This window comes from Mustela nivalis, assembly GCF_964662115.1.
Source record: "Mustela nivalis genome assembly, chromosome: 7".
Classification (NCBI taxonomy): Eukaryota; Metazoa; Chordata; class Mammalia; order Carnivora; family Mustelidae; genus Mustela; species Mustela nivalis.
The window spans coordinates 78,515,300-78,539,801 of NC_139026.1; the positions used below are offsets into that span (position 1 = coordinate 78,515,300).

General features: G+C 36.6%; 1 protein-coding gene across 5 annotated transcripts in view; it reads left to right on the forward strand.

The window, feature by feature from the left end:
- Positions 1-24,502, forward strand: part of REDIC1 (regulator of DNA class I crossover intermediates 1) — a 144,284-nt gene that overhangs the window by 67,943 nt on the left and 51,839 nt on the right. For all 5 annotated transcript variants that reach the window (XR_014314197.1, XR_014314198.1, XM_082740723.1 and 2 more), the window contains 3 exons: positions 13-82; positions 1,155-1,215; positions 22,172-22,235. Coding sequence is in view for 3 of the 5 variants with exons in the window: in XM_082740723.1 (XP_082596849.1) it covers positions 13-82; positions 1,155-1,215; positions 22,172-22,235 (195 nt within the window). In the remaining 2 variants the exon portion in view is untranslated. The remainder of the gene's footprint in view (positions 1-12; positions 83-1,154; positions 1,216-22,171; positions 22,236-24,502) is intronic.

The window sequence follows — 24,502 nt, forward strand, 5'->3', positions numbered from 1 at the left end:
TTATTTTTAAAGGAAAATTTAAATGTGATTTCCAAGTGAAGACACCACAGAAGGGAAGTCAGAAATTCCCAGTGAATCATATGTAAGTTTTTAGGTAAATCTGGGGACTACAAATCAGGACTAGTATGGTGCATGTTGAATGTTTGAATTGATGAAAAGTCAGTAGGCATATTGCTTTCTGGAATTGGATAGACTAGCCTCAGGGAAGACTTCTCAGCTGTCAGAATCTTGGTAATATCAACTCATTTGAGAGGATGGTGCTCATATTTGCTATTGCAAAAATATCTGGAATCTTAGTATTAATAAAGTTTGAGAAAACTCACTTATGTGTTCAAGAAACTTGTATACTCACCAGAATGTAGTTTATTAATTTACAGTGAGGAAGAGTCGAGTCACATAATATAGGAATGCTTACTTGCATGGTAAGCATATTTTCTAACTTTTGGTTCAGCTCTCCTTGGGAAGGTTGATTGGTTAGTGTAGAATCAGAACAAGAGAGTGATAGAATTCAACGTTAATGGCATAAGCATATTAACATTTTATGGGACTGTTATTTATAGGGAATTAAACAAAATTTCTGGTTTCAGAATAGCCCAAACTTTCTTGGTAATAATTGTGATTTAGTCATATCTTGGTAACTGAAAATCACTAACTAGAATATATTTTTATTTTGAAAATACTTTCTTAAGGAAGTATTTAAAATTCCTATTTATAAAAAAGAGCGTATAGTTGCTATTTTAATGGGATTGACACAACAAATTATTTAAAATGAAGAGTCACACCTTATTTAATAAAATCAATAAATTAGCTGCTTTGTTGTCAAATCCCCAAATATTCAGAAACTTGTGAATGAGAAACAGCATGGTAGGCCTTGAATTCTAAAATGTACTTTATGAAACTGATTTAGAACACAATTCCCAAGTCTGGCTGCAGGTCTACATCACTTGAGGGGGATGACTTTTTAAAATTAAAAATGTCACATTTGATCCACACGTAATAAATAAGCTCTTTAGGTTGGAGCTTATGAATTGTTTTTCAAAAAAACTTCTCTTATAATTCTGACCTGAAGCCAACTTTGGAAACCATAATTTAGAGTAATAATTTTCAATAGGAAATAAGGCACACTTTAAAAGCATCTTATTTATGGTCCTTAGGTGTAATATGTCTTTGGAAGAATTGTGTTCTAAGCAGTCATGGGACTTTGGATTTGATGAGGTAAAGTACATCTTCCATTATCTTTCCAGTTAAATCAGTTGTTGTTATGTCATATTTTATTATTGGCAGTTTACTTTGTTTTAAAGTTAGTTTTTATCAAAAAATTTCCTCTGAGATTAATATTTTTTTTTTATTCTGGGGAAATTCTAGCTTGGATTTAGAAATAAAATTAACACCTTTGCAAACCTGTAATATGCTTTAAGACAAACCAATCCAGATTTTAAAAAATTTTTTAATTTTTTTATTAACATATAATGTATTATTACCTCGAGGGGTACAGGTTTGTGAATCACCAGGTTTATACACAGTACTCACCATAGCACATACCTTCCTCAATGTCCATAACCACACCACCCTCTCCTTACCCTTCTCCCCCTGGAAACTCTCAGTTTGTTTTATGAGTCTATTTAGATATTTTAAAAATTCTTTCTGTAAATTCTATAAAATTTCTTTCAAGATGAAAGCATTTAGGTTTCAGTGTCCTATGGTCAACATTGTTGTATGTTTAAGAATACTGAAAGAGCTATAAACATTGGTTATGTAAGTTGTAACTGCTGCTTATAATAAGGGTGTGTGATTTTTAGAACAGTCCAGGTTTTGTTCTAGGGGCTTTATGTACTTCATTCCTAACCTATAAGGGCTTGATTCTATAAGAGCTTCAGTGCAAAAGAGACTCTGATTTAGAGAGATGAAATGACTTGTTCAAGATAACATACTCAAAGATTCAGACTCTTAATATTTTTTTTAATTTTATTATTTTATAATTTATTTTAGAGAGAGAGAAAGAGAGCAGAGGGAGGTACAGAGTTAGAGGGACAAGCAGACTCCCCACTGAGCAGGACGCCCAATGCGGGGCTTGAGCCCAAGATTCTGAGCAGAAATCAAGAGTCTGATGCTCAACCGACCGAGCCACCCAGGCGCTGCTTCAGAGTCTTATTTGACACTATATTTTCTACTACACTGTTTTCTCTTTTTGTCTTCAATAAATATGCATTGACTGCATATTATGAATGCATTTAATATAATTTATTGAGTGTCTTTTTTTTTTAAGATTTTATTTATTTATTTGACAGAGATCACAAGTAGGCAGAGAGGCAGGCAGAGAGAGAGGAGGAAGCAGGCTCCCTGCTGAGCAGAGAGCCCAATGCGGGACTCTATCCCAGGACCCTGAGATCATGACCTGAGCCGAAGGCAGCGGCTTAACCCACTGAGCCACCCAGGCGCCCTATTGAGTGTCTTTTATACGCTAGGTAGACACTGTGGCCACAGTGGTAAAATAACAAAAGTTTCTGCTCTTCTGATACTTAGATTCTATTATGCAGGAGATGATGAAAGGTACAGAGATAAAAGGACATGGAATGTATCTTTCAGAAGTTATAGTCTAGTTGCTATACTGAAACAAACAAAAAACCTAGTGCATTTAGATACAGTTGCTCCAATTGGGGTTTTTACAAAAGGCAGCTAAAACTTAGTAAAAGACACTTCTAAGTTTTCTTTTAGGAGTTTATGGTTTCCGTTCTTAGATTTGGATCTTTAATCCATTGAATTCGTTTTTATGTATGGTATAGGAAAAGTGGTTTGTTTTTATTTTTTCAAATGAAGCGGTCCAGTTTTCCAAATATCATTTTTTGGAAAGACTCTTCCCCATTCTGTATTCTTACCTCCTTTGTTGTAGGTTAATTGACATATAGATGTGGGTTTATTTCTGTGACTCTCTATCTTGTTCCATTGATCTATGTGTCTGGTTTTGTGCCAGCACCATAGTGTTTTGATTACTGTAGCTTTGTAGTCTATCTGGAAATCTGGGATTGTGATACCTTCAGTTTTGTTCTACTCAGCCTTAGCAACATGTTTCTGGCTGTGTTTCCTCAGGCAAGGGGAACAAAAGTGAAAATGAACTAAAATACACCCAAATAAAAGGCTTTTGCACAGCAAAGGAAACCACCAACAAAATAAAAAGGCAACCTGTTTAACAGGAGAAAATATTTACAAATTATATATATCCAGTAAGAAGTTAATGCCCCAAATGTATTAAGAACTGATACAACTCAGCCCCAAGCAAGCAAATAATCTGATTTAAAAAATGAGCAGAAGACCCGGATGGACATTTTTCCAGTGAAGACAAACAGATGAAAAAAAAAGAAAAACCACATGGAAACAAACACATAAAAAAAATCCTCAATGTCACTAATCATCAGGGAAATGCAAATCAGAACCACAATGAGATACTACTTCATACCAGTCAGAATGGCCAGTTTACAAAAGACAAGAAATAACAAGTATTGAGGAGGATGTGGAGGATTAATTTCAATTTTTTATATTGGAAATACATTCTCTATCTTTTCATGAACAATATTTGCAAAACTTCTGGTTATCTGCTCTGATGTCTCAAATGCAGAAATTTAAAAGTTGCCTATGAGAGATCCTTCCCTTCAGTTTTAGTTATTGAAAGATTAACTTGAATTACAAACTTATATTCTTTGATTTACTCAGTACTTGGATTCTTTTGGTGCCTAAGGTCAACTTTTTACTGCTTTGTAGAGAATGTAGTTTCATAAAATACATATCAAACTCATCCAAATAGTCATTTAGCTGTCTGTCTGGTTTATTTACACATTCTGTCATGTGCTCTGAGCAAAATGCAGCCAAAATTGAAAAGGCTGCTGTTTATAATTAAGGACAGGGACCTCTAAATGACTCCTTTTCGGAGGTGCCTCGTTAGCGCAGTAGGTAGCGTGTCAGTCTCATAAATGACTCCTTTTTGGTACTTGTGAAAAGGTCAAGCACCAGCATATTGGTAGGAATAAAAATTGGTGCAACCACTATGGAAATCAGTACTGAACTTAATAAAGTAAAAACAGAAATATTGTACAATCCAGTAATTCCATTACTGGGTATTTACCCCCCAAAAACAGAAATATGGGCACCTGGTTGGCTCAGTCAGTTAAGCAGCTGTCTTCGGCTCAGGTCATGATCCTGGGGTCCTGGGATCGAGCCCCACATAGGGCTTCCTGCTCAGTGGGGAGCCTGCTTCTCCCTTTGCCTATGTCCTCGCTCATGTTCTCTTTCTCATTCATTCTATCAAATAAATAAAATCTAAAACCAAAAATGTCTTAAAAACAGAAATACTAATTTGAAAAGGTATATGCATCCTAATCTTTATTGCAACATTATATGCAGTGGCCAAGATATGGAAGGAACCCAAATGCTCAGTTGATGAATGAATAATAAATTGTGGTATGTGTATGTATATATATGTGAGTATGCACACACACGCAGTAGAGTGTTACTCAGCCATAAAAAAGAATAAGATCTTTCCATTTGTGACAATATGGATGCACCTAGAGAGTATTGTGGCAAATAAAAGAAATCAGAGAAAAACAAATACCATATGATTTCACTTGTAAAAAATAAAATGAATGAGCAAACAATAAACCAAGACTTTTAAATACAGAGAACAAACTGGTGGTTGCCAGAGGGAAGGTTGATGGAGGATGGGCAAAATAGGTGAAGAGGATTATAAAGTAAATATGATATAAAATAAATCATGGAAATGGAAAGTATAGCTTAGGAACTATTGCCAGTAATATTATAATAATGTATGATGACAGATGGTAACTGTAGTTATAGTGAGCATTGAGTAATGTTTAGAATGATTTAATCAGTATGTTGTATACCCAAAGCTAATATAAACTTTTATGTCAATTCAATAATAAATAATAAAAGACAGTTTTAAGTTTCATGGGCACTCAGAGGAAGATGTGTTAGAGGAGAAAACTTTTGATCCGGGTTGTCAGTAAATTAACCAAATGGGCAAATTACCATCATCCTTTGAAGAAAGAGCAATATAGATATAAACTAAGAGGTGAAGGAATATAGCTTCTTTTAGAAACTGTAAGTAATTTGTTTCATTCTACTTACTGTTATTGCTACTACTGTTGCATAAATTATAAGAGATTGAGGGAAGGCAAGAAATAATTCTGGACATTATAAAGGACCAAGTCATAAAAGACCTTGTATGACATATAATAGTTTAATTTCCTATCATCAGAGAGTCACTAAAAAAATTTTAGCAGAGGAATATGATAACATCAGGGTATTAAAAAGTTGAGTGGCATTGAGGATGGAAACAGGGAAGAGCTATCACAGATTTAGAAGTTCTAGATTTGAAAGAACTTGATGATTAGTTAAGTGAGAAGGAAAAAATTAAAGACCTGTATTTATGATTTAGGTAAATGATTAGTTGATGGGATGATGCCATTCACCAAGATTGAAAATATGAGAGATGGTTGCAGAAAAGGTTAACTCTCCACCAAATTTTATGTACTTTTTTTTTTAATAGAATAGAGCTGTTATTTTGAAAGGAACACTTTTCCAAATCTTCCATCTATCTAAATTTGGCCATATGGCTCAAAAATAAAACATTATCAGAAGTGATGTGCATTGTTTTCACGCACCACAAAAAGTGGAGATTCCTTCTCTGTGGTATCCTTCTTGTGAGAGCTAGATGGTAGTGAAGACCTAAGGAATGTTTGCATCCATAAGATAGGAGGGACTGAATCTAAATCACTAGATGGAAGAAGATTACCTACTGACTAGGAAAACTCATTTTAGATTATTTACTCGAGAAAGAAATAATTGTTTAAGCATTATACATTTTGTGATTTATTTTTGTTACCTAGCATTTCTCAAATTCATAATGAGAGATTTCTAAGAGAATATCAGTTAAGTTTTGACATGTTGAGGTTAATTGAAGTCTTCTGAAAAGTCTTCTGATATATATGAAGATGTATCATAGCCATTTATATAGAGAGAGCCTGAAGTCAGAAGAGGCTTTTAGTATTCAGTAAATAGATGGTAATTGAGTACATTTGTGTCTACATATGTGATTTCCAGGAGAAAACGTATAGGCTAAGAATAAAGAGTCCTGAGAAGCCACAACATTTGAAGTTGGAGGACACTCAGTAGAAGAGAAGCTAGAAAAAGAGACAGAATGAATTGTTAGACAGGTTTGATGAATTCTACTAGAAGAATGGTAGAAAAGAAAAATAGATTTTCAAGGAAGGGAATATAGTCAGTAATATCAGATGCTGTCCTGTTACTCCTAGAACTTCTATTTTCCCAAAAAGAATAATATAGATATATTCTCTCAAAGAAGGAATTGTCAGCAGGTTAGAAAACTGAAAAAACAAACTCTGTTTGAGTACATTTATGACAGCTTGAATGTGGCTAGAGCAAATTCAGAGAAGAAAATAAGCCCATTGGTGGAGCCTGAAGGGAATCTGATGCTATGAGAATTTCTTCGTGTAGACCAGGCATAGGATTTTTAATTTGTGCTATAGTGGAACACTGGCTAAAATCGTAAATTCTGCAAGCACTATGAAGGCAGAAGTCAGAACTGGAAAGAAAGAAGAGGTACGAGCAGAAGAAAGGTAAGGTTTGCCTGCCCACTGGCTGGGTAAAATCAGGACAGGTAGTTCCTACTGAGGCAGAATTAATGAAGAAACAGAAGCACACAGAGAAAACAAAAATCCATCTCCGATGGCAGATAGTGGGGAATGGAAAGTGTAGGGATGGTCCAAGATCTTTTTGTTGGATGTGGAAGGGAATATGAAAGAACAGGTCTTGGAGGAGTATAATTATTTTTATTAAGGTTTAATTATATATAACAATTTATTTTCAGGTGTACAACATAATGATTGATATATGTATAAATTGTGAAATAATCACCAGAATAGGTCTAGTTAACATCCATTACCATACAGCAGTTAAAAATGTGTTTTTCTTGTGATGAGAACTTTTAAGATCTACTCTTTTAGGAAGTTTCAAATATATAATAGTGATTTACTAATTTTAGTCACCATGCTGTACATTACATCATAGGACTTATTTTATAACTAGAAGTTTGTATCTTTTGACAACCTTCATCCCTTATGCCTATACTCCACCTCTAGAAAACCACCTATCTGTTCTCTGAATCTCTGAGTTTGTATTTAATTTTAATTTTTTTAGGTTACACATGTAAGTGAGATCATATGGTATTTGTTTTTCTTTGTCTAACTTAATTTCATGTAGCATAATGCCCTCAAGTTCCATTCATGTTGATGCAAATGGCAGGGTTTCCTTCTTTAATATAGCTGAATAATATTCCATTGCATGTGTATACCACATCTTCTTTATACATTTTCCCATCTAAGGATACTTAGTTCATTTCCATGTCTTAGCTACAGTAAATAATGGCAATGAACAAGGGAGTGAGGATAATCACTTCGAATTACTGACTTCATTTCCTTTGGAAAAATGACTGGAAGTGGATTCTTTGGATCATATGGTAGTTCTGTTTTTAATTTTTGAGGATACTCTTCACTGCTTTCTATAATGGCTGACCAATTTGCATTCCCACCAGCAATACACAAGGGTTTCCTTTTCTCCACGTCCTTGCCAATACTTGTTACTTCTTGTCTTTATGGTATTAGCCATTCTAACAAGTGTGAGGTGCTGTCTCATTGGGTTTTATTGAGTTGCATTTTCTTGATGATTCATGATATTGAGCACCTATTCATTTACCTGTTGACCATCTGTATGTCTTCTTTGGGTAAAAGTCTGTTCAATTCCTCTGCCAAGTGTTTAAAGATTGTTGGTATTTTGCTTTGAATTGTAGGAATTCTTTACAGATTTTGGATATTAAACCATTATCAGATAAATGCTTTACAAATATTTACTCCCATTCTGTAGTTGCCTTTTCATTGTGTTGATTGTTTCCTTTGCTGCGCAGAGGTTTTTTAGTTTAATGTAGTCTCACTTGTTTAGTTTTACTTCAGTTGCATTTGTTTTTGGTGTTAAATCCAGAAAATCATTCTAGATCAGTGTCAAGGTGTTTTACCCCTATGTTTTCTTCTAGCAGCTTTATGGTTTCAGGTGTTATGTTCAAGTCTTTATTCCATTTTAAGTTAATTTTTGTGTATGTGTAAAATAGGGGTCCACTTTCATTATTTTGCATGTAGCTAATCAGTTTTCCTAGCACCATTTATTGAAGAGACTATGCTTCCTTACTGTACAGTTTTGGCTCCTTTGTTGTAAATTAATTGGCCATTATGTGTGTATTTTCTTCTTGGCTTCCTATTATGTTTCATTGGTCTTTGCCTGTTTTTATGCTAGTACCATACTGTTTTGATTACTGTAGCTTTTTTTTTTTTTCAAGATTTTTTATTTGAGAGAGGGAGCAAGCACAAATGGGGGAGAGATAGAGGGAGAAGCAGACTCTCTTGCTGAGCAGGAAACTTAGTGCAAGGCTCGATCCTAGGACCCTGAGATCATGACCTGACCCGAAGGCAGATGCTTAACCTGCTGAGCCACCCAGGCGCCCCCGATTATTGTAGCTTTTTAATGTTGTTTGAAATTAAGGATTGTGATGCTTCTTGCTTTGTTATTTTTCAACATTACCTTGGCTATTCAGGGTCTTTTATGGTTCCGTACAAGCTTTAGGATTACTAGTTCTATTTCTGTGAAAAATATCATTGGAATTTTGATAAGGGTTGTCTTGAAACTGCTCTGGGTAGTGTGGACATTTTAACAAGATAAATTCTTTCAATTCATGAGCACAGATTATCTTCCCAGTTATTTGTGTCTTCAGTGTCTTTCATCAGTGTCTTAGAGTTTTGTGTTTACAGATCTTTTACCACTTTGGTTAGATTTATTCCTATGTATTTTATCCTTTTTGATGCAATTGTAAATGGGATTGTTTCCTTAATTTCTCTGATAGCTCATTATAAGTGTATAGAAATGCAGCTGATTTTGTGTATTGATTATGTAACCTGCAACTTTACTGAATTTATTTATTATATCTAACAGTCTTTTGGTGGAATGTTTAGGCAGTATCATGATATCTGCAAATAAAGGTAATTTTAATTGTTCCTTTCTGTTTTGGAAGCTTTTTTTTTTTTTATTGCCTGATTACTCTAACTAGGACTTCTAGTATCATGTTGAATGAAAGTGGCCAGAGTAGACATCCTTGTGTTATTCTTGATCTTAGAGGAAAAGCTTTGAGCATTTTACTCTGTAGTGTGATGTTAGCTATAGGCTGAACATATATGTTTTTTATTCTGTCATGGGATATTCCCTCTATCTCTTTTGTTGCAAGTTTTAATCATGAATGGATGTTGAATTTTGTCAAATGCCTTTTCTGCATTTCTTTGAGATGATCATATGATTCTTTTTTTTGTGTGTGTGTGTGTGTGATAATCATGCATTTAATTTCCTGGAGAACAAAACACACTTTAGCATAACTAGGTTCGTTCACAGAACCAGCCTTGATAACACACTTCTATATGTTAGAAATGATGTAATAAATGTAGAATATTGGGCACTTGTTTGGTATTCTTTTTTTTTTTTTATAAAATTTTTTATTTTTTATAAACATATATTTTTATCCCCAGGGGTACAGGTCTGTGAATCACCAGGTTTACACACTTCACAGCACTCACCAAAGCACATACCCTCCCCAATGTCCATAATCCCACCCCCTTCTCCCAATCCCCCTCCCCCCAGCAACCCTCAGTTTGTTTTGTGAGATTAAGAGTCACTTATGGTTTGTCTCCCTCCCAATCCCATCTTGTTTCATTTATTCTTCTCCTACCCACTTAAGCCTCCATGTTGCATCACCACTTCCTCATATCAGGGAGATCATATGATAGTTGTCTTTCTCTGCTTGACTTATTTCGCTAAGCATGATACGCTCTAGTTCCATCCATGTTGTCGCAAATGGCAAGATTTCATTTCTTTTGATGGCTGCATAGTATTCCATTGTGTATATACCACATCTTCTTGATCCATTCATCTGTTGATGGACATCTAGGTTCTTTCCATAGTTTGGCTATTGTGGACATTGCTGCTATAAACATTCGGGTGCATGTGCCCCTTTGGATCACTACATTTGTATCTTTAGGGTAAATACCCAATAGTGCAATTGCTGGGTCATAGGGCAGTTCTATTTTCAACATTCTGAGGAACCTCCATGCTGTTTTCCAGAGTGGCTGCACCAGCTTGCATTCCCACCAACAGTGTAGGAGGGTTCCCCTTTCTCCACATCCTCGCCAGCATCTGTCATTTCCTGACTTGTTGATTTTAGCCATTCTGACTGGTGTGAGGTGATATCTCATTGTGGTTTTGATTTGTATTTCCCTGATGCCGAGTGATATGGAGCACTTTTTCATGTGTCTGTTGGCCATCTGGATGTCTTCTTTGCAGAAATGTCTGTTCATGTCCTCTGCCCATTTCTTGATTGGATTATTTGTTCTTTGGGTGTTGAGTTTGCTAAGTTCTTTATAGATTCTGGACACTAGTCCTTTATCTGATATGTCGTTTGCAAATATCTTCTCCCATTCTGTCAGTTGTCTTTTGATTTTGTAAACTGTTTCCTTTGCTGTGCAAAAGCTTTTGATCTTGATGAAATCCCAATAGTTCATTTTTGCCCTTGCTTCCCTTGCCTTTTGCGTTGTTCCTAGGAAGATGTTGCTGCGGCAGAGGTCGAAGAGGTTGCTGCCTGTGTTCTCCTCAAGGATTTTGATGGATTCCTTTCGCACATTGAGGTCCTTCATCCATTTTGAGTCTATTTTTGTGTGTGGTGTAAGGAAATGGTCCAATTTCATTTTTCTGCATGTGGCTGTCCAATTTTCCCAGCACCATTTATTGAAGAGGCTGTCTTTTTTCCATTGGACATTCTTTCCTGCTTTGTCGAAGATGAGTTGACCATAGATTTGAGGGTCTATTTCTGGGCTCTCTATTCTGTTCCATTGATCTATGTGTCTGTTTTTGTGCCAGTACCATGCTGTCTTGATGATGACAGCTTTGTAATAGAGCTTGAAGTCCGGAATTGTGATGCCACCAACGTTGGCTTTCTTTTTCAATATCCCTTTGGCTATTCGAGGTCTTTTCTGGTTCCATATAAATTTTAGCATTATTTGTTCCATTTCTTTGAAAAAGATGGATGGTACTTTGATAGGAATTGCATTAAATGTGTAGATTGCTTTAGGTAGCATAGACATTTTCACAATATTTATTCTTCCAATCCAGGAGCATGGAGCATTTTTCCATTTCTTTGTGTCTTCCTCAATTTCTTTCATGAGTACTTTATAGTTTTCTGAGTATAGATTCTGTGTCTCCTTGGTTAGGTTTATTCCTAGGTATCTTATGGTTTTGGATGCAATTGTAAATGGGATTGACTCCTTAATTTCTCTTTCTTCTGTCTTGCTGTTGGTGTAGAGAAATGCAACTGATTTCTGTGCATTGATTTTATATCCTGACACTTTACTGAATTCCTGTATAAGTTCTAGCAGTTTTGGAGTGGAGTGTTTTGGGTTTTCCACATATAGTATCATATCATCTGTGAAGAGTGATAATTTGACTTCTTCTTTGCCGATTTGGATGCCTTTAATTTCCTTTCGTTGTCTGATTGCTGAGGCTAGGACCTCTAGTACTATGTTGAATAGCAGTGGTGATAATGGACATCCCTGCCGTGTTCCTGACCTTAGTGGAAAAGCTTTCAGTTTTTCTCCATTGAGAATGATATTTGCGGTGGGTTTTTCATAGATGGCTTTGATGATATTGAGGTATGTGCCCTCTATCCCTACACTTTGAAGAGTTTTGATCAGGAAGGGATGCTGTACTTTGTCAAATGCTTTTTCAGCATCTATTGAAAGTATCATATGGTTCTTGTTTTTTCTTTTATTGATGTGTTGTATCACATTGACTGATTTGCGGATGTTGAACCAACCTTGCAGCCCTGGAATAAATCCCACTTGGTCGTGGTGAATAATCTTTTTAATGTACTGTTGAATCCTATTGGCTAGTATTTTGTTGAGTATTTTCGCATCTGTGTTCATCAAGGATATCGGTCTATAGCTCTCTTTTTTGGTGGGATCCTTGTCTGGTTTTGGGATCAAGGTGATGCTGGCCTCATAAAATGAGTTTGGAAGTTTTCCTTCCATTTCTATTTTTTGGAACAGTTTCAGGAGAATAGGAATTAGTTCTTCTTTAAATGTTTGGTAGAATTCCCCCGGGAAGCCATCTGGCCCTGGGCTTTTGTTTGTTTGGAGATTTTTAATGACTGTTTCAATCTCCTTACTGGTTATGGGTCTGTTCAGGCTTTCTATTTCTTCCTGGTTCAGTTGTGGTAGTTTATATGTTTCTAGGAATGCATCCATTTCTTCCAGATTGTCAAATTTATTGCCGTAGAGTTGCTCATAGTATGTTCTTATAATAGTTTGTATTTCTTTGGTGTTAGTTGTGATCTCTCCTCTTTCATTCATGATTTTATTTATTTGGGTCCTTTCTCTTTTCTTTTTGATAAGTCGGGCCAGGGGTTTATCAATTTTATTAATTCTTTCAAAGAACCAGCTCCTAGTTTCGTTGATTTGTTCTATTGTTTTTTTGGTTTCTATTTCATTGATTTCTGCTCTGATCTTTATGATTTCTCTTCTCCTGCTGGGCTTAGGGTTTCTTTCTTGTTCTTTCTCCAGCTCCTTTAGGTGTAGGGTTAGGTTGTGTACCTGAGACCTTTCTTGTTTCTTGAGAAAGGCTTGTACCGCTATATATTTTCCTCTCAGGACTGCCTTTGTTGTGTCCCACAGATTTTGAACCGTTGTATTTTCATTATCATTTGTTTCCATGATTTTTTTCAATTCTTCTTTAATTTCCCGGTTGACCCATTCATTCTTTAGAAGGATACTGTTTAGTCTCCATGTATTTGGGTTCTTTCCAAACTTCCTTTTGTGGTTGAGTTCTAGCTTTAGAGCATTGTGGTCTGAAAATATGCAGGGAATGATCCCAATCTTTTGATACCGGTTGAGTCCTGATTTAGGACCGAGGATGTGATCTATTCTGGAGAATGTTCCATGTGCACTAGAGAAGAATGTGTATTCTGTTGCTTTGGGATGAAATGTTCTGAATATATCTGTGATGTCCATCTGGTCCAGTGTGTCGTTTAAGGCCTTTATTTCCTTGCTGATCTTTTGCTTGGATGACCTGTCCATTTCAGTGAGGGGAGTGTTAAAGTCCCCTACTATTATTGTATTGTTGTTGATGTGTTTCTTTGATTTTGTTATTAATTGGTTTATATAGTTGGCTGCTCCCACGTTGGGGGCATAGATATTTAAAATTGTTAAATCTTCTTGTTGGACAGACCCTTTGAGTATGATATAGTGTCCTTCCTCATCTCTTATTATAGTCTTTGGCTTAAAATCTAATTGATCTGATATAAGGATTGCCACTCCTGCTTTCTTCTGATGTCCATTAGCATGGTAAATTCTTTTCCACCCCCTCACTTTAAATCTGGAGGTGTCTTCGGGCTTAAAATGAGTTTCTTGGAGGCAACATATAGATGGGTTTTGTTTTTTTATCCATTCTGATACCCTGTGTCTTTTGACAGGGGCATTTAGCCCATTCACATTCAGGGTAACTATTGAGAGATATGAATTTAGTGCCATTGTATTGCCTGTAAGGTGACTGTTATTGTATATGGTCTCTGTTCCTTTCTGATCTACCACTTGTAGGCTCTCTCTTTGCTTAGAGGACCCCTTTCAATATTTCCTGTAGAGCTGGTTTGGTATTTGCAAATTCTTTCAGTTGTTGTTTGTCCTGGAAGCTTTTAATCTCTCCTTCTATTTTCAATGATAGCCTAGCTGGATATAGTATTCTGGGCTGCATGTTTTTCTCGTTTAGTGCTCTAAAAATATCATGCCAGCTCTTTCTGGCCTGCCAGGTCTCTGTGGATAAGTCAGCTGCCAATCTAATATTTTTACCATTGTATGTTACAGACTTCTTTTCCCGGGCTGCTTTCAGGATTTTCTCTTTGTCACTGAGACTTGTAAATTTTACTATTAGGTGACGGGGTGTGGGCCTATTCTTATTGATTTTGAGGGGCGTTCTCTGAACCTCCTGAATTTTGATGCTCGTTCCCTTTGCCATATTGGGGAAATTCTCCCCAATAATTCTCTCCAGTATACCTTCTGCTCCCCTCTCTCTTTCTTCTTCTTCTGGAATCCCAATTATTCTAATGTTGTTTCGTCTTATGGTGTCACTTATCTCTCGAATTCTCCCCTCGTGGTCCAGTAGCTGTTTGTCCCTCTTTTGCTCAGCTTCTTTATTCTCTGTCATTTGGTCTTCTATATCACTAATTCTTTCTTCTGCCTCATTTATCCTAGCAGTGAGAGCCTCCATTTTTGATTGCACCTCATTAATAGCTTTTTTGATTTCAACTTGGTTAGATTTTAGTTCTTTTATTTCTCCAGAAAGGGCTTTTATATCTCTCGAGAGGGTTTCTCTAATATCTTCCATGCCTTTTTCGAGCCCGGTTAGAACCTTGAGAATTGTCATTCTGAACTCTAGATCTGACATATTACCGATGTCTGTATTGATTAGGTCCCTAGCCTTCGGTACTGCCTCTTGTTCTTTTTTTTTGTGTTGAATTTTTACGTCTTGTCATTTTGGCCAGATAAGAGTAAATGAAGGGGCAAGTAAAATACTAAAAGGGTGGCAACAACCCCAGGAAAATATGCTTTAACCAAATTAGAAGAGATCCAAAATCGTGAGTGGGGAGAAAGGGGATAAAAAGAGGTTTAAAAAGAAAGAAAGAAAAAAAAAGAAAAAAAAAAAGAAAAAAAATTTTTAAAAAAAAGAAAACACCTGAGAAAAATGTAAAAAAGAAAAAATATATATATTAGATAAACTAGTAAAAAATCGTTAAAAAAGAAAAAGGTAACAGTTAAAAAAAAAAAATTTTACCCGAAGGCGAGAAGAAAAAAAAAAAAAATGAAAAAGAAAAAATTAAATTAACTGCAAGACTAAAAACAATCACAGGAAAAAAGCCATGAGTTCCGTGCTTGGCTTTCTCCTCCTCTGGAATTCTGCTGCTCTCCTTGGTATTGAAACCGCACTCCTTGGTAGGTGAACTTGGTCTTGGCTGGATTTCTTGTTGATCTTCTGGGGGAGGGGCCTGTTGTAGTGATTCTCAAGTGTCTTTGCCCCAGGCGGTATTACACCGCCCTTAACCGGGGCCGGGGTGAGTAATCCGCTTGGGTTTGCTTTCAGGAGCTTTTGTTCCCTGAGCGGTTTCCGTAGAGTTCCAGAGGACGGGAATACAAATGGCGGCCTCCTGGTCTCCGGCCTGGAGGAGCCGAGAGCCCAGGGCCCCACTCCTCAGTGCGCCCTCAGAGAACAGCGCTCAGTTACTCCCGTCTGCCTGACCTCCGGCCGCGCTCCGAGCTCACCGAGCCTGCGACTGGTTCAAGGTAACCCCGAGCTGTGAGCTTACTGTCGGCTCTGTCTCTGCAGCCGGCTTTCCCGTTCCAATACCCGCAAGCTCTGCGACACTCAGACACCCCCGATCCTTCTGTGACCCTGCTGGACCTGAGGCCAGGCTGACCCCGCGTGGGCTTCGCCCTGGTTTAGCCTCTGGAGCGATGTCCCTCAGCGGAACAAACTTTTAAAAGTCCTGATTTTGTGCGCGGTTGCTCCGCCGCTTGCCGGAAGCCGGCCCCTCCCCCCGGGGTCTATCTTCACGTCGCTTTGGATTCACTTCTCCGCTGGTCCTACCTTTCAGAAAGTGGTTGTTTTTCTGTTTCCAGAATTGCTGTTCTTCTTCTCTTCGATCTGCCGATGGATTTTCAGGTGTTTGCAATCTTTAGATAAGCTATCTAGCTGATCTCCGGCTAGCTGAAGCAGTCTCAGCTTGCTACTTCTCTGCCATCTTGACTCCTCCTCTGATCATATGATTCTTATCCTTCAGTGTTGAACTGTCTTTACAATCCTAGAGTAAATCCCACTTGATCATGGTGTATAATCCTTTTAATGTATTGTTAAATATGATTTGCTAGTATTTTCAAGATTTTTGAATCTATGTTTTCTTGTAGTGTCCTTTTCTGGTTTTTGTATCAAGATAATGCTGGCTTCATAAAATGAGTTTGGAAGTGTTCCTTTCTCCTCTATTTTCTGGAAGCGTTTTAGAGAAGGATTGATGGTAATTCTTTTTAAAATGTTTGGTAGTTTGATAGAATTCACCAGGAAGCCATTAGTTCCGGACTTTTGCTTATGGGGAAGTTTTTGATTACTAATTCAATGTCTTTAGTAGTAATTGGTATATTCATATTTTCAATTTCTTAATGAATCAGACTTAGTAGTTTGATTTACTGATTTCTTCTAGGTCATTCAGTTTGCTGGTTTATCGTTGTTCTTAGTAGTTTCTTATCTGTTTTTCTGTTATCAGTTATAAGATCTCTTTCAAAAAATTTCTGATTTTGAGTCCTCTTTTTACCCTTTTGAGTATAGCTAATAGTTTGTAATGTTTTTTTAATCTTTTCAGACAACCAGCTCTTAGTTTCATTAATCTTTTCTATTATCATTTTAGTTTCTGTCTCATTTATCTCCACTCTGATCTTTGTTATTTACTTTCTTCTACCTATAGGTTCAGTTCATTAGTTTCTTGAGGTATAAAGTTAGGTTGTTTGAGATCTTTCTTGTTTCTTTTTTTTTTTTTTTAAGATTTTATTTATTTATTTGACTGTCAGAGATTACAAGTAGGCAGAGAGGCAGGCAGAGAGAGAGAGGAGGAAGCAGGTTCCCCACTGAGCAGAGAGCCCGATGCGGGGCTCAATCCCAGGACCCTGGGACCATGACCTGAGCCGAAGGCAGAGGCTTTAACCCACTGAGCCACCCAGGCGCCCCTTTTCTTGTTTCTTAATATAGGTGCTTATCACTACAAACTTCCCATTGAGAACTGTTTTTTGCTGCATTCCAGAGTTTTGATAGTTTGTATTTCCATTTGTTTTAAAGATTTTGTTTGTTTATTTGACAGACAGAGATCACAAGTAGGCAGAGAGGCAGGCAGAGAGAGAGGAAGGGAAGCAGGTTCCCTGCTGAGCAGAGAGTCCGATGTGGGGCTCGATCCCAGCACCCTGGGACCATGACCTGAGCCGAAGGCAGAGGCCTTAACCCACTGAGCCACCCAGGTGCCCCTGTATTTCCATTTTTTATTTGTGTCAAGGTACTTAAAAATATTTTTTGATTATTTTTTTCAGCCATTGGTTGTTTAAAAACATGTTGTATAATTTCCATATGCTTATCAATTTCACAGTTTCCCTCTTGTAATTTTTATTTTCATATCATTATGATATGAAAACATGGCTTATGTGATTTCAGTCTTCTTAAATTTATTGACTTGTTTTTTGGCCTAAAATACAATATATCATGGAAAATATTCAATATGTGCTTGAGAAGAATGTATATACTATTGCTTTTGAATGAAATGCTCTGTATATATCTGTTTAGTACATCTGGTTTAAAGTGTTATTGAAGGCCAGTGTTTCCTTATTGATTTTCTGTCTGGAGGATTTATCCACTGATGAAAGTGGGGGATATTCAAGTTCCCAACTGTTATCATATTGCTGTTTCTCTCTTTAGGTCTGTTCATCTTTGCTTTATGTATTTAGATACTCTTAGGTTGGACTCATATATTTTCAAATGTTGCATCTTCTTCTGGGATTCATCTCTATTTCATTAGATAATGACTTTGTCTCTTAATTACAGTCTTGTTTTAACATCTGTTTTGTCTATTTGTACCCAGTCTAGTTTTCTTCTGGTATCCATTTTCATGAAATACCTTTTTCCATCCTTTCACTTTTAGTCTGTATGTGTCCTTATGTGTGAAATGGGTCTTTAGAACAGAGAATATAAATGGATTTTTTTTTTTTAAATCCCTTTGGCCACTCTGTATTTTTTTTTTAAAGATTTTATTCATTTATTTGACAGAGAGAGATCACAAGTAGGCATAGAGGCAGGCAGAGAGAGAGAGAGAGAGGAGGAAGCAGGCTCCCTGCCGAGCAGAGAGCCCAATACCGGACTTGATCCCAGGACCCTGAGATCATGACCCGAGCCAAAGGCAGCGGCCCAACCCACTGAGCCACCCAGGCGCCCCAACTCTGTATTTTTTGATGGGAGAAATTGATTAAGTCCATCTTTGTTTTAAAAAGTTATTAATAGACTTGGGATAATTTATATTTTGCTCATCATGTCTTGGCTGTTGTGTAATTCCTTTGTTGTTTCTTCTCTTGCTCTGTTCCCTTGTGATTTGATGATTTTCTGTAGTGTTAGAGTCATTTCTTTTTACATCTTGTTTATTTTTTGTAGGTTTTGCTTTGAGGTTACCATGAGGCTTATATAAAACAACTTCTATTGATAACAGTACATTTCAACTTGATATAAAACTTAAAGTCAAATGCATTCTAAAGCTCTGTAGTTTTACTACCCCTCAACATGTTATGTTTTTGATGTCACAACTTCTTTTGGTCTTAGTATTTATTAACAAATTATTGTAGTTGTTTTTATTACTTTTGTCTTTAACATTCAAACTAGCTTTGTAAGTGATTAACCTACCCCCTTTACAACATTATTTTGAATTTTAGTATATATTTACCTTTACCAGTAAGTTTATACTTTCATATGTTTTCCTGTTACTAATTGAGACCTTTTATTTCAGCTTTAATAAATGCCTTTAACATTTCTTGTAAAGCCAAGTCTAGTGATGAATTCTTTAGCTTTTTACTTATCTGGGAAACTCTTTATCTCTCCTATTTGGAAGGATAGCTTTGCTGGGTAGAATACTCTTCGTTAGTAGTTTTTCCTTTCAACATTTTGAGTATGTCATGCCACTTTCTTCTGGCCTGGAAGTTTCTGTTGAAAAATCTGATGATAGTTTTGTGGGGTTTACCTGTATATAATGAGTTGTTTTTCTTTTGTTACTTTAAAAAATATCTTCTTATGATTTAATTATAAAAACATAATTATGTGTCTTGATGTGGTTTCTTTTTGTTCAGCTTATTTGGAACTCTCTTTCCTTCCCCCGGTTAGGGAAGTTTTTGGTCATAATTTCAAGTAAGTTTTCTGTCTCTGCTCCTTTTCCTTTGGGGGCTCCGATAATATGAATACTGATTTATTTGATACTGTTCCGTAAGTCCCTTATACTCTTGTCACTTTTTAAAAATTCCTTTTGTTGTTGCTCCTCTGATTTGAAATTCCACTGCCCTTTCTTTGAGTTCCTGATCCTTCCTTTGGCTTCATCAAGATTTCTGTTAATCCTTTTATTATATTTCTTAGTTCAATTACTATATTCCTCAGCTCTTTGATTTCTGTTTGGTACTTTCTTGTATTTTCTGTTTCTTTATTGAAATTCTCACTTGGTTCTTGCATTATTCTCCTGACCTCAGTGAGAGCATTTTTATGACTGTTATTCTGAACTCTTATTGGAAAATCACTTATCACTTATCTTCATTTCACGGAGGTCTTTTTCTAAGACTTTATCTTGTTCTCTTGTTTGTAACATATTGTTCTGTGTCTTCATTTGCTTGGACTCTGTTAGTTTCTGTGTGTTGGATAAAACAGATGCCTCAGGGGCACCTGGGTGGCTCAGTGGTTTAAAGCCTCTGCCTTCAGCTCAAGTCATGATCTCAGGGTCCTGGGATCGAGCCACACATCGGGCTCTCTGCTCCACGGGGAGCCTGCTTCCTCCTCTCTCTGCCTGCCTCTCCACCTACTTGTAATCTCTGTCTGTCAAATAAATAAATACAATCTTAAAAAAAAAAAAAAAGACTCCTCTCTTAGTCCTGAAGTTGGGGCCTTAAGTGGGAAATAAAACCTGTGTTTCAACCCTGCCCTATCTCTTGGTGTCTCGCAAACCTTTGTGATTTTCCAAGTAGCCTACTTTATTTTTAGTAGTTCCTGGTAGTTGAGGGTATGCCAAAACCTGCCTGTGTCCCAATGGGAAGGATCTCAATCAGGACTCAGATTATGTTTGATTGGAAGCTGCACCCTTAGGTGGAAACTTTTAAAGTATGCAGATGTACCTCTTTCATGGCAAACTCTGAGATGGGCATCTGTCTGTTCCTTCTGCACTAAGCCCTGGTATGATAGCCAGTTAAGAAGTATTTCTTTGTTTGCTGTCATCCTGTTGAATCTGTGAACCCAAGCCCTGCTAGCCATCAGAACCAGGCTATCAAAGACAGTGTCCTCAGGGCAGCAGTCACAAAAGCTGGGATGCTGGGTGTTTCTATAAGCTCCTTTCTTGGAGACACCAGCAGTCTGGGGTAAGGCAGAGAGAGTATGAGGATGGTACATGCTGGCCTCCACAAGATCTAGAGAGGATTTCAGGTGGCCACTAGATGTGTGTTTAATTAGAAGCTTGCCCCTCTGGCCAAAGTATGAAGATAAGCTAATATAGGCCTCTTTCAGAGAAAAATGGATATTTCAGTCAGCTGCCTCATCACTGCTCCCTGGATATGTAGCTGGCTAAGAACTCTTTTTCTGTTTGTTAAAGTCCTGTGGGACTTGCATACATAAAGCCCCACTGGCTATCAGAGCTGATGATCAAGGGACATCCCATGGGTGGTAGGGGTTCTAGATGTGTGCACTGGGAGTGTTTCCAGGCAGTACCCACGACCTGGAACAAAGCAGAAGGAGAGTGTGAGGATGATGCCTGTTGGGCTCTACAGTCTTTGGAGAGTATTTTAGTAAGCCTTTAGATGTATGTTAAATTAGAATCCTATCACATAAAATATGTAGTAGCAGAGCAAAAACAGTATAAATGCAGTAGAAAACTGATTCAGAAAACAGGAAAAGTGGAAATGCGGAGTTACTGATCCATACCAATTAAACCCAGCTTGGCAGGCATTGTGAAAAGGCTTGTTCTCCTGGGGTATGGGAGAAGTTCTTTGAATAATTTAATTTCTTCTCTTTGGGATGATCTTTTCTATCATTTATCCTCTATAAACAGATCTGAGATAGGTATTGGTTTATGTACTTATGAACTGGCTGTCTCAACTTTTGTGTTGTGGTGCGAGTTTGGGGCTTGAGTGTTTTAAGAGTTGAATATAGAATACTTTTTAAATGAGTGAATAGTGAGGTTAGAGAAGAGGCTCTGCTCCATAAAGTTATTCAGAACCCCAAGTTGATGGGGGCTTTGCTGTCTTTAACTGGTCGTTTCCACATTTATATTGTATGTTGATATCAGATAGCAGAAGAGAAACAGAAGTAGAGGATTGTGGAGAAAACTTTTAGAGCCAGGAGTAGTAGTGGTGTACACCACTTTTGCCCATGACCAGAATTTAAATCACATGTCCAAACCAACTCCAAGGGAGGCTAGAAAATGTGGTCTAGCTGTATGCATAAGAGGAAAGGGAAATAGTTTGGTGAACAGCTGGACAGTTTCTCCTTTATCCTGCTTGTCTTTATTAAAACACTCTGTCTTACCAAGAGAGAATATATGTTTTTTCTAAGTCCATGATACATTTGCAAATACAATAAATAAGTCATAAATTTTGAGATTTTTCTAAGGAGAGATTTATAGTCACATTCTCTAATAATTCATTAAGTTGGAAATCAACAACAGAAGATGCTTCACCTCCCTTACCTTCTTGGAAATTAAACACTCTGGGTTTTAAAAAGAGGAAAAAAAAAAGGAAATAAATAGAACTTACATAGAAATTGATAAAAATGAAAACCAGTGCTTTGTTCTACAGAAAATTTATGCCTTGTGGGCTTTTATTATTTAAGAAACTTGAAGATGCATAAACTGATATCCAACTTAAGTTATCCAATTTAACAGAATAAATCTCCAGATTGCTTTTATATTTCTATCTCTTTGAATTTCATTTATTGTGATTACCTCAGGCCTTTTCTTTCCATCAGTTTTCTTAGCAAGTGTCTATTCTGTTGCTTGCTTTTTCAAAACACATTTAAAATTTTATTTTATTGTTCATCAGGCAAATTTTCTTTGTAGTTTTAAGATCATCTTTGTTGAACTAAAGTAATATAAAGAAAAAGTATTGTAAAATGAATTGGTGAGATTAAAAGGGAGATATGAGTAGGTATTAACTATTTATACTTGGAAGTTAAAATTTTGTTTTTCTTCTAGATTCTGATGGAAGGAAGAGGAACCTGTTCTTTAGAAGACAGATCAACATCTGCTAAGAAAATCTGTCAGTGTTACTAAAATGAATTTTTTATTCTTAAAAAAAAAAAACACCAACAACTAACATTTAAATGAGAATCAGTTAAATTTTGATTTTTTTTCAGATTTTTGCCAACAAATATTTCATAGATATTTAAGAATATACTGGCAATGCAACTGATTCTTTTAAAATTGCTCTTACCTTTTATAAGATACATTATACATAAATATATGTAATGTATAAATACAGTTTAGTGAATAATAAAACTGATACCCTTGGATATACTTTGTAGCTTAAGAAATAATGTATACTTAGTACTTTTGAAGCTCTTCTCAATTGCATTTCCTATCCTGCCACCTAGAGGTAACTGTTATCCTGAATTTATTTTTGTGATCTCCCAGTCTTTTCCATTGCTTGGTTTTGAACTTTCTACAAATTGAGGCAAACTCCACATATTTTTCTGCAACTTGCTTTTTCTTTGTTGTTGTTTACTCAGTAATGTATTTTGAGATTTGTTTACTTTGATAGTTGTGATTCTAGTTCATATCATTTGTTTACTACTTTAAGCCTTCTATTTTGTGAAATGTAGTACCACATCTTTTTTTGTTTGTTTGTTTTTCTTTTTCTTTTTTTGATTATTTTTATTAATATATAATGTATTGTTTGCCTCACTTGCTATTGCTTTGTTAAAGATTACTTGACCGTGAGGGTCTATTTCTGTGAATCATCAGGCTTACACATTTCATAGCACTCACCATAGCACATACCCTCCCCAGTGTCTATAACCCAACCACCCTCTTCCTACAAACCCTCTGTTTTGTGAAATTAAGAGTCTCTTATGGTTTGTCCCCATCTTGAGCCTATCTTGTTTCATTTTCTCTTTCCCTATTCTCCAAAACCTCTACCCTGCCTCTCAAATTCTTCAGATTGGAGAGATCATATGATAATTGTCTTTCTCTGGTTTCTTTCACTCAGCATAATATCCTCTAGTTCCATCCACATCATTGTAAATGGCAAGATTTCATTTCTTTTGAGGCTGCACACTATTCCATTGTGTATATATATATATACCACATCTGTGTACATACCACATGTGAGATAGATAGATAGATCTATCTATCTATCTATCTAACTCACATCTTCCATTCATCTGTTGATGCACATCTATAGTTCTTTCCATAATTTGGCTATTGTGGACATTGCTGCTGTAAACATTTAGGTGCATGTGCCCCTTCAGATCACAAAATTTGTATTTTTAGGGTAAATACCCAGTAGTGTGATTGCTGGGTCATAGGGCAGCGCAATTTTCAGCTTTTTGAAGAATCTGCATGCTGTTTTCCAGAGTGGCTGCACCAGCTTGCATTCCCACCAACAGTGTAGGAGTGTTCCTCTTCACATCCTCGTCAACATCTATCATTTCCTGGCTTGTTAATTTTAGTCATTCTGACTGGTGTGAGTTGGTATCTCATTGTGGTTTTGATTTGTATATCCCTGATGCCAAGTGATGTTGAGCACTTTTTTGTGTGTCTGTTGGCCACCTGGGTGTCTTCTTTGAAAAAGGTCTGTTCATGTCTTCTGCCCATTTCTTGATTATTTGTTCTTTGGGTGTTGAGTTTGATAAGCTCTCTATGGATTTTGGATACTATTCCTTTATCTGATATGTCATTTGCAAATATCTTCTTCTTCCATTCTGTCAGTTGTCTTTTGGTTTTGTTGACTGTTCCCTTTGCTTTGCAAAAGCTTTTGATCTTGATGAAGTCCCAATAGTTCATTTTTGCCCTTGCTTCCCTTGCCTTTGGTGATGTTTCTAAGAAGAAGTTGCTGTGGCTGAGGTTGAGGAGGTAGGTGCCTGTGTTCTCCTCAAGGATTTTGATGGATTCCTATCTCATGTTAAGGTCTTTCATCCATTTTGAGTCTATTTTTGTGTGTGGTATAAGGGAATGGTCCAGTTTCATTCTTCTGCATGTGGGCCCAATTTTCCCAACACCATTTGTTGAAGAGACTATCTTCTTTCTATTGGACATTCCTTCTTGCCTTGTTAAAGATTACTTGACCGTGAGGGTCTATTTCTGGGCTCTCTATTCTGTTCCATTGATCTATGTGTCTGTTTTTGTGCCAGTACCATGCTGTCTTGATGATGACAGCTTTGTAATAGAGCTTAAAGTCTGGAATTGTGATACCACCAACTTTGGTTTTCTTTTTCAACATTCCTCTGGCTATTCAGGGTCTTTTCTGATTCCATATAAATTTTAGGATTATTTGTTCCATTTCTTTGAAAAAAATGGATGGGATTT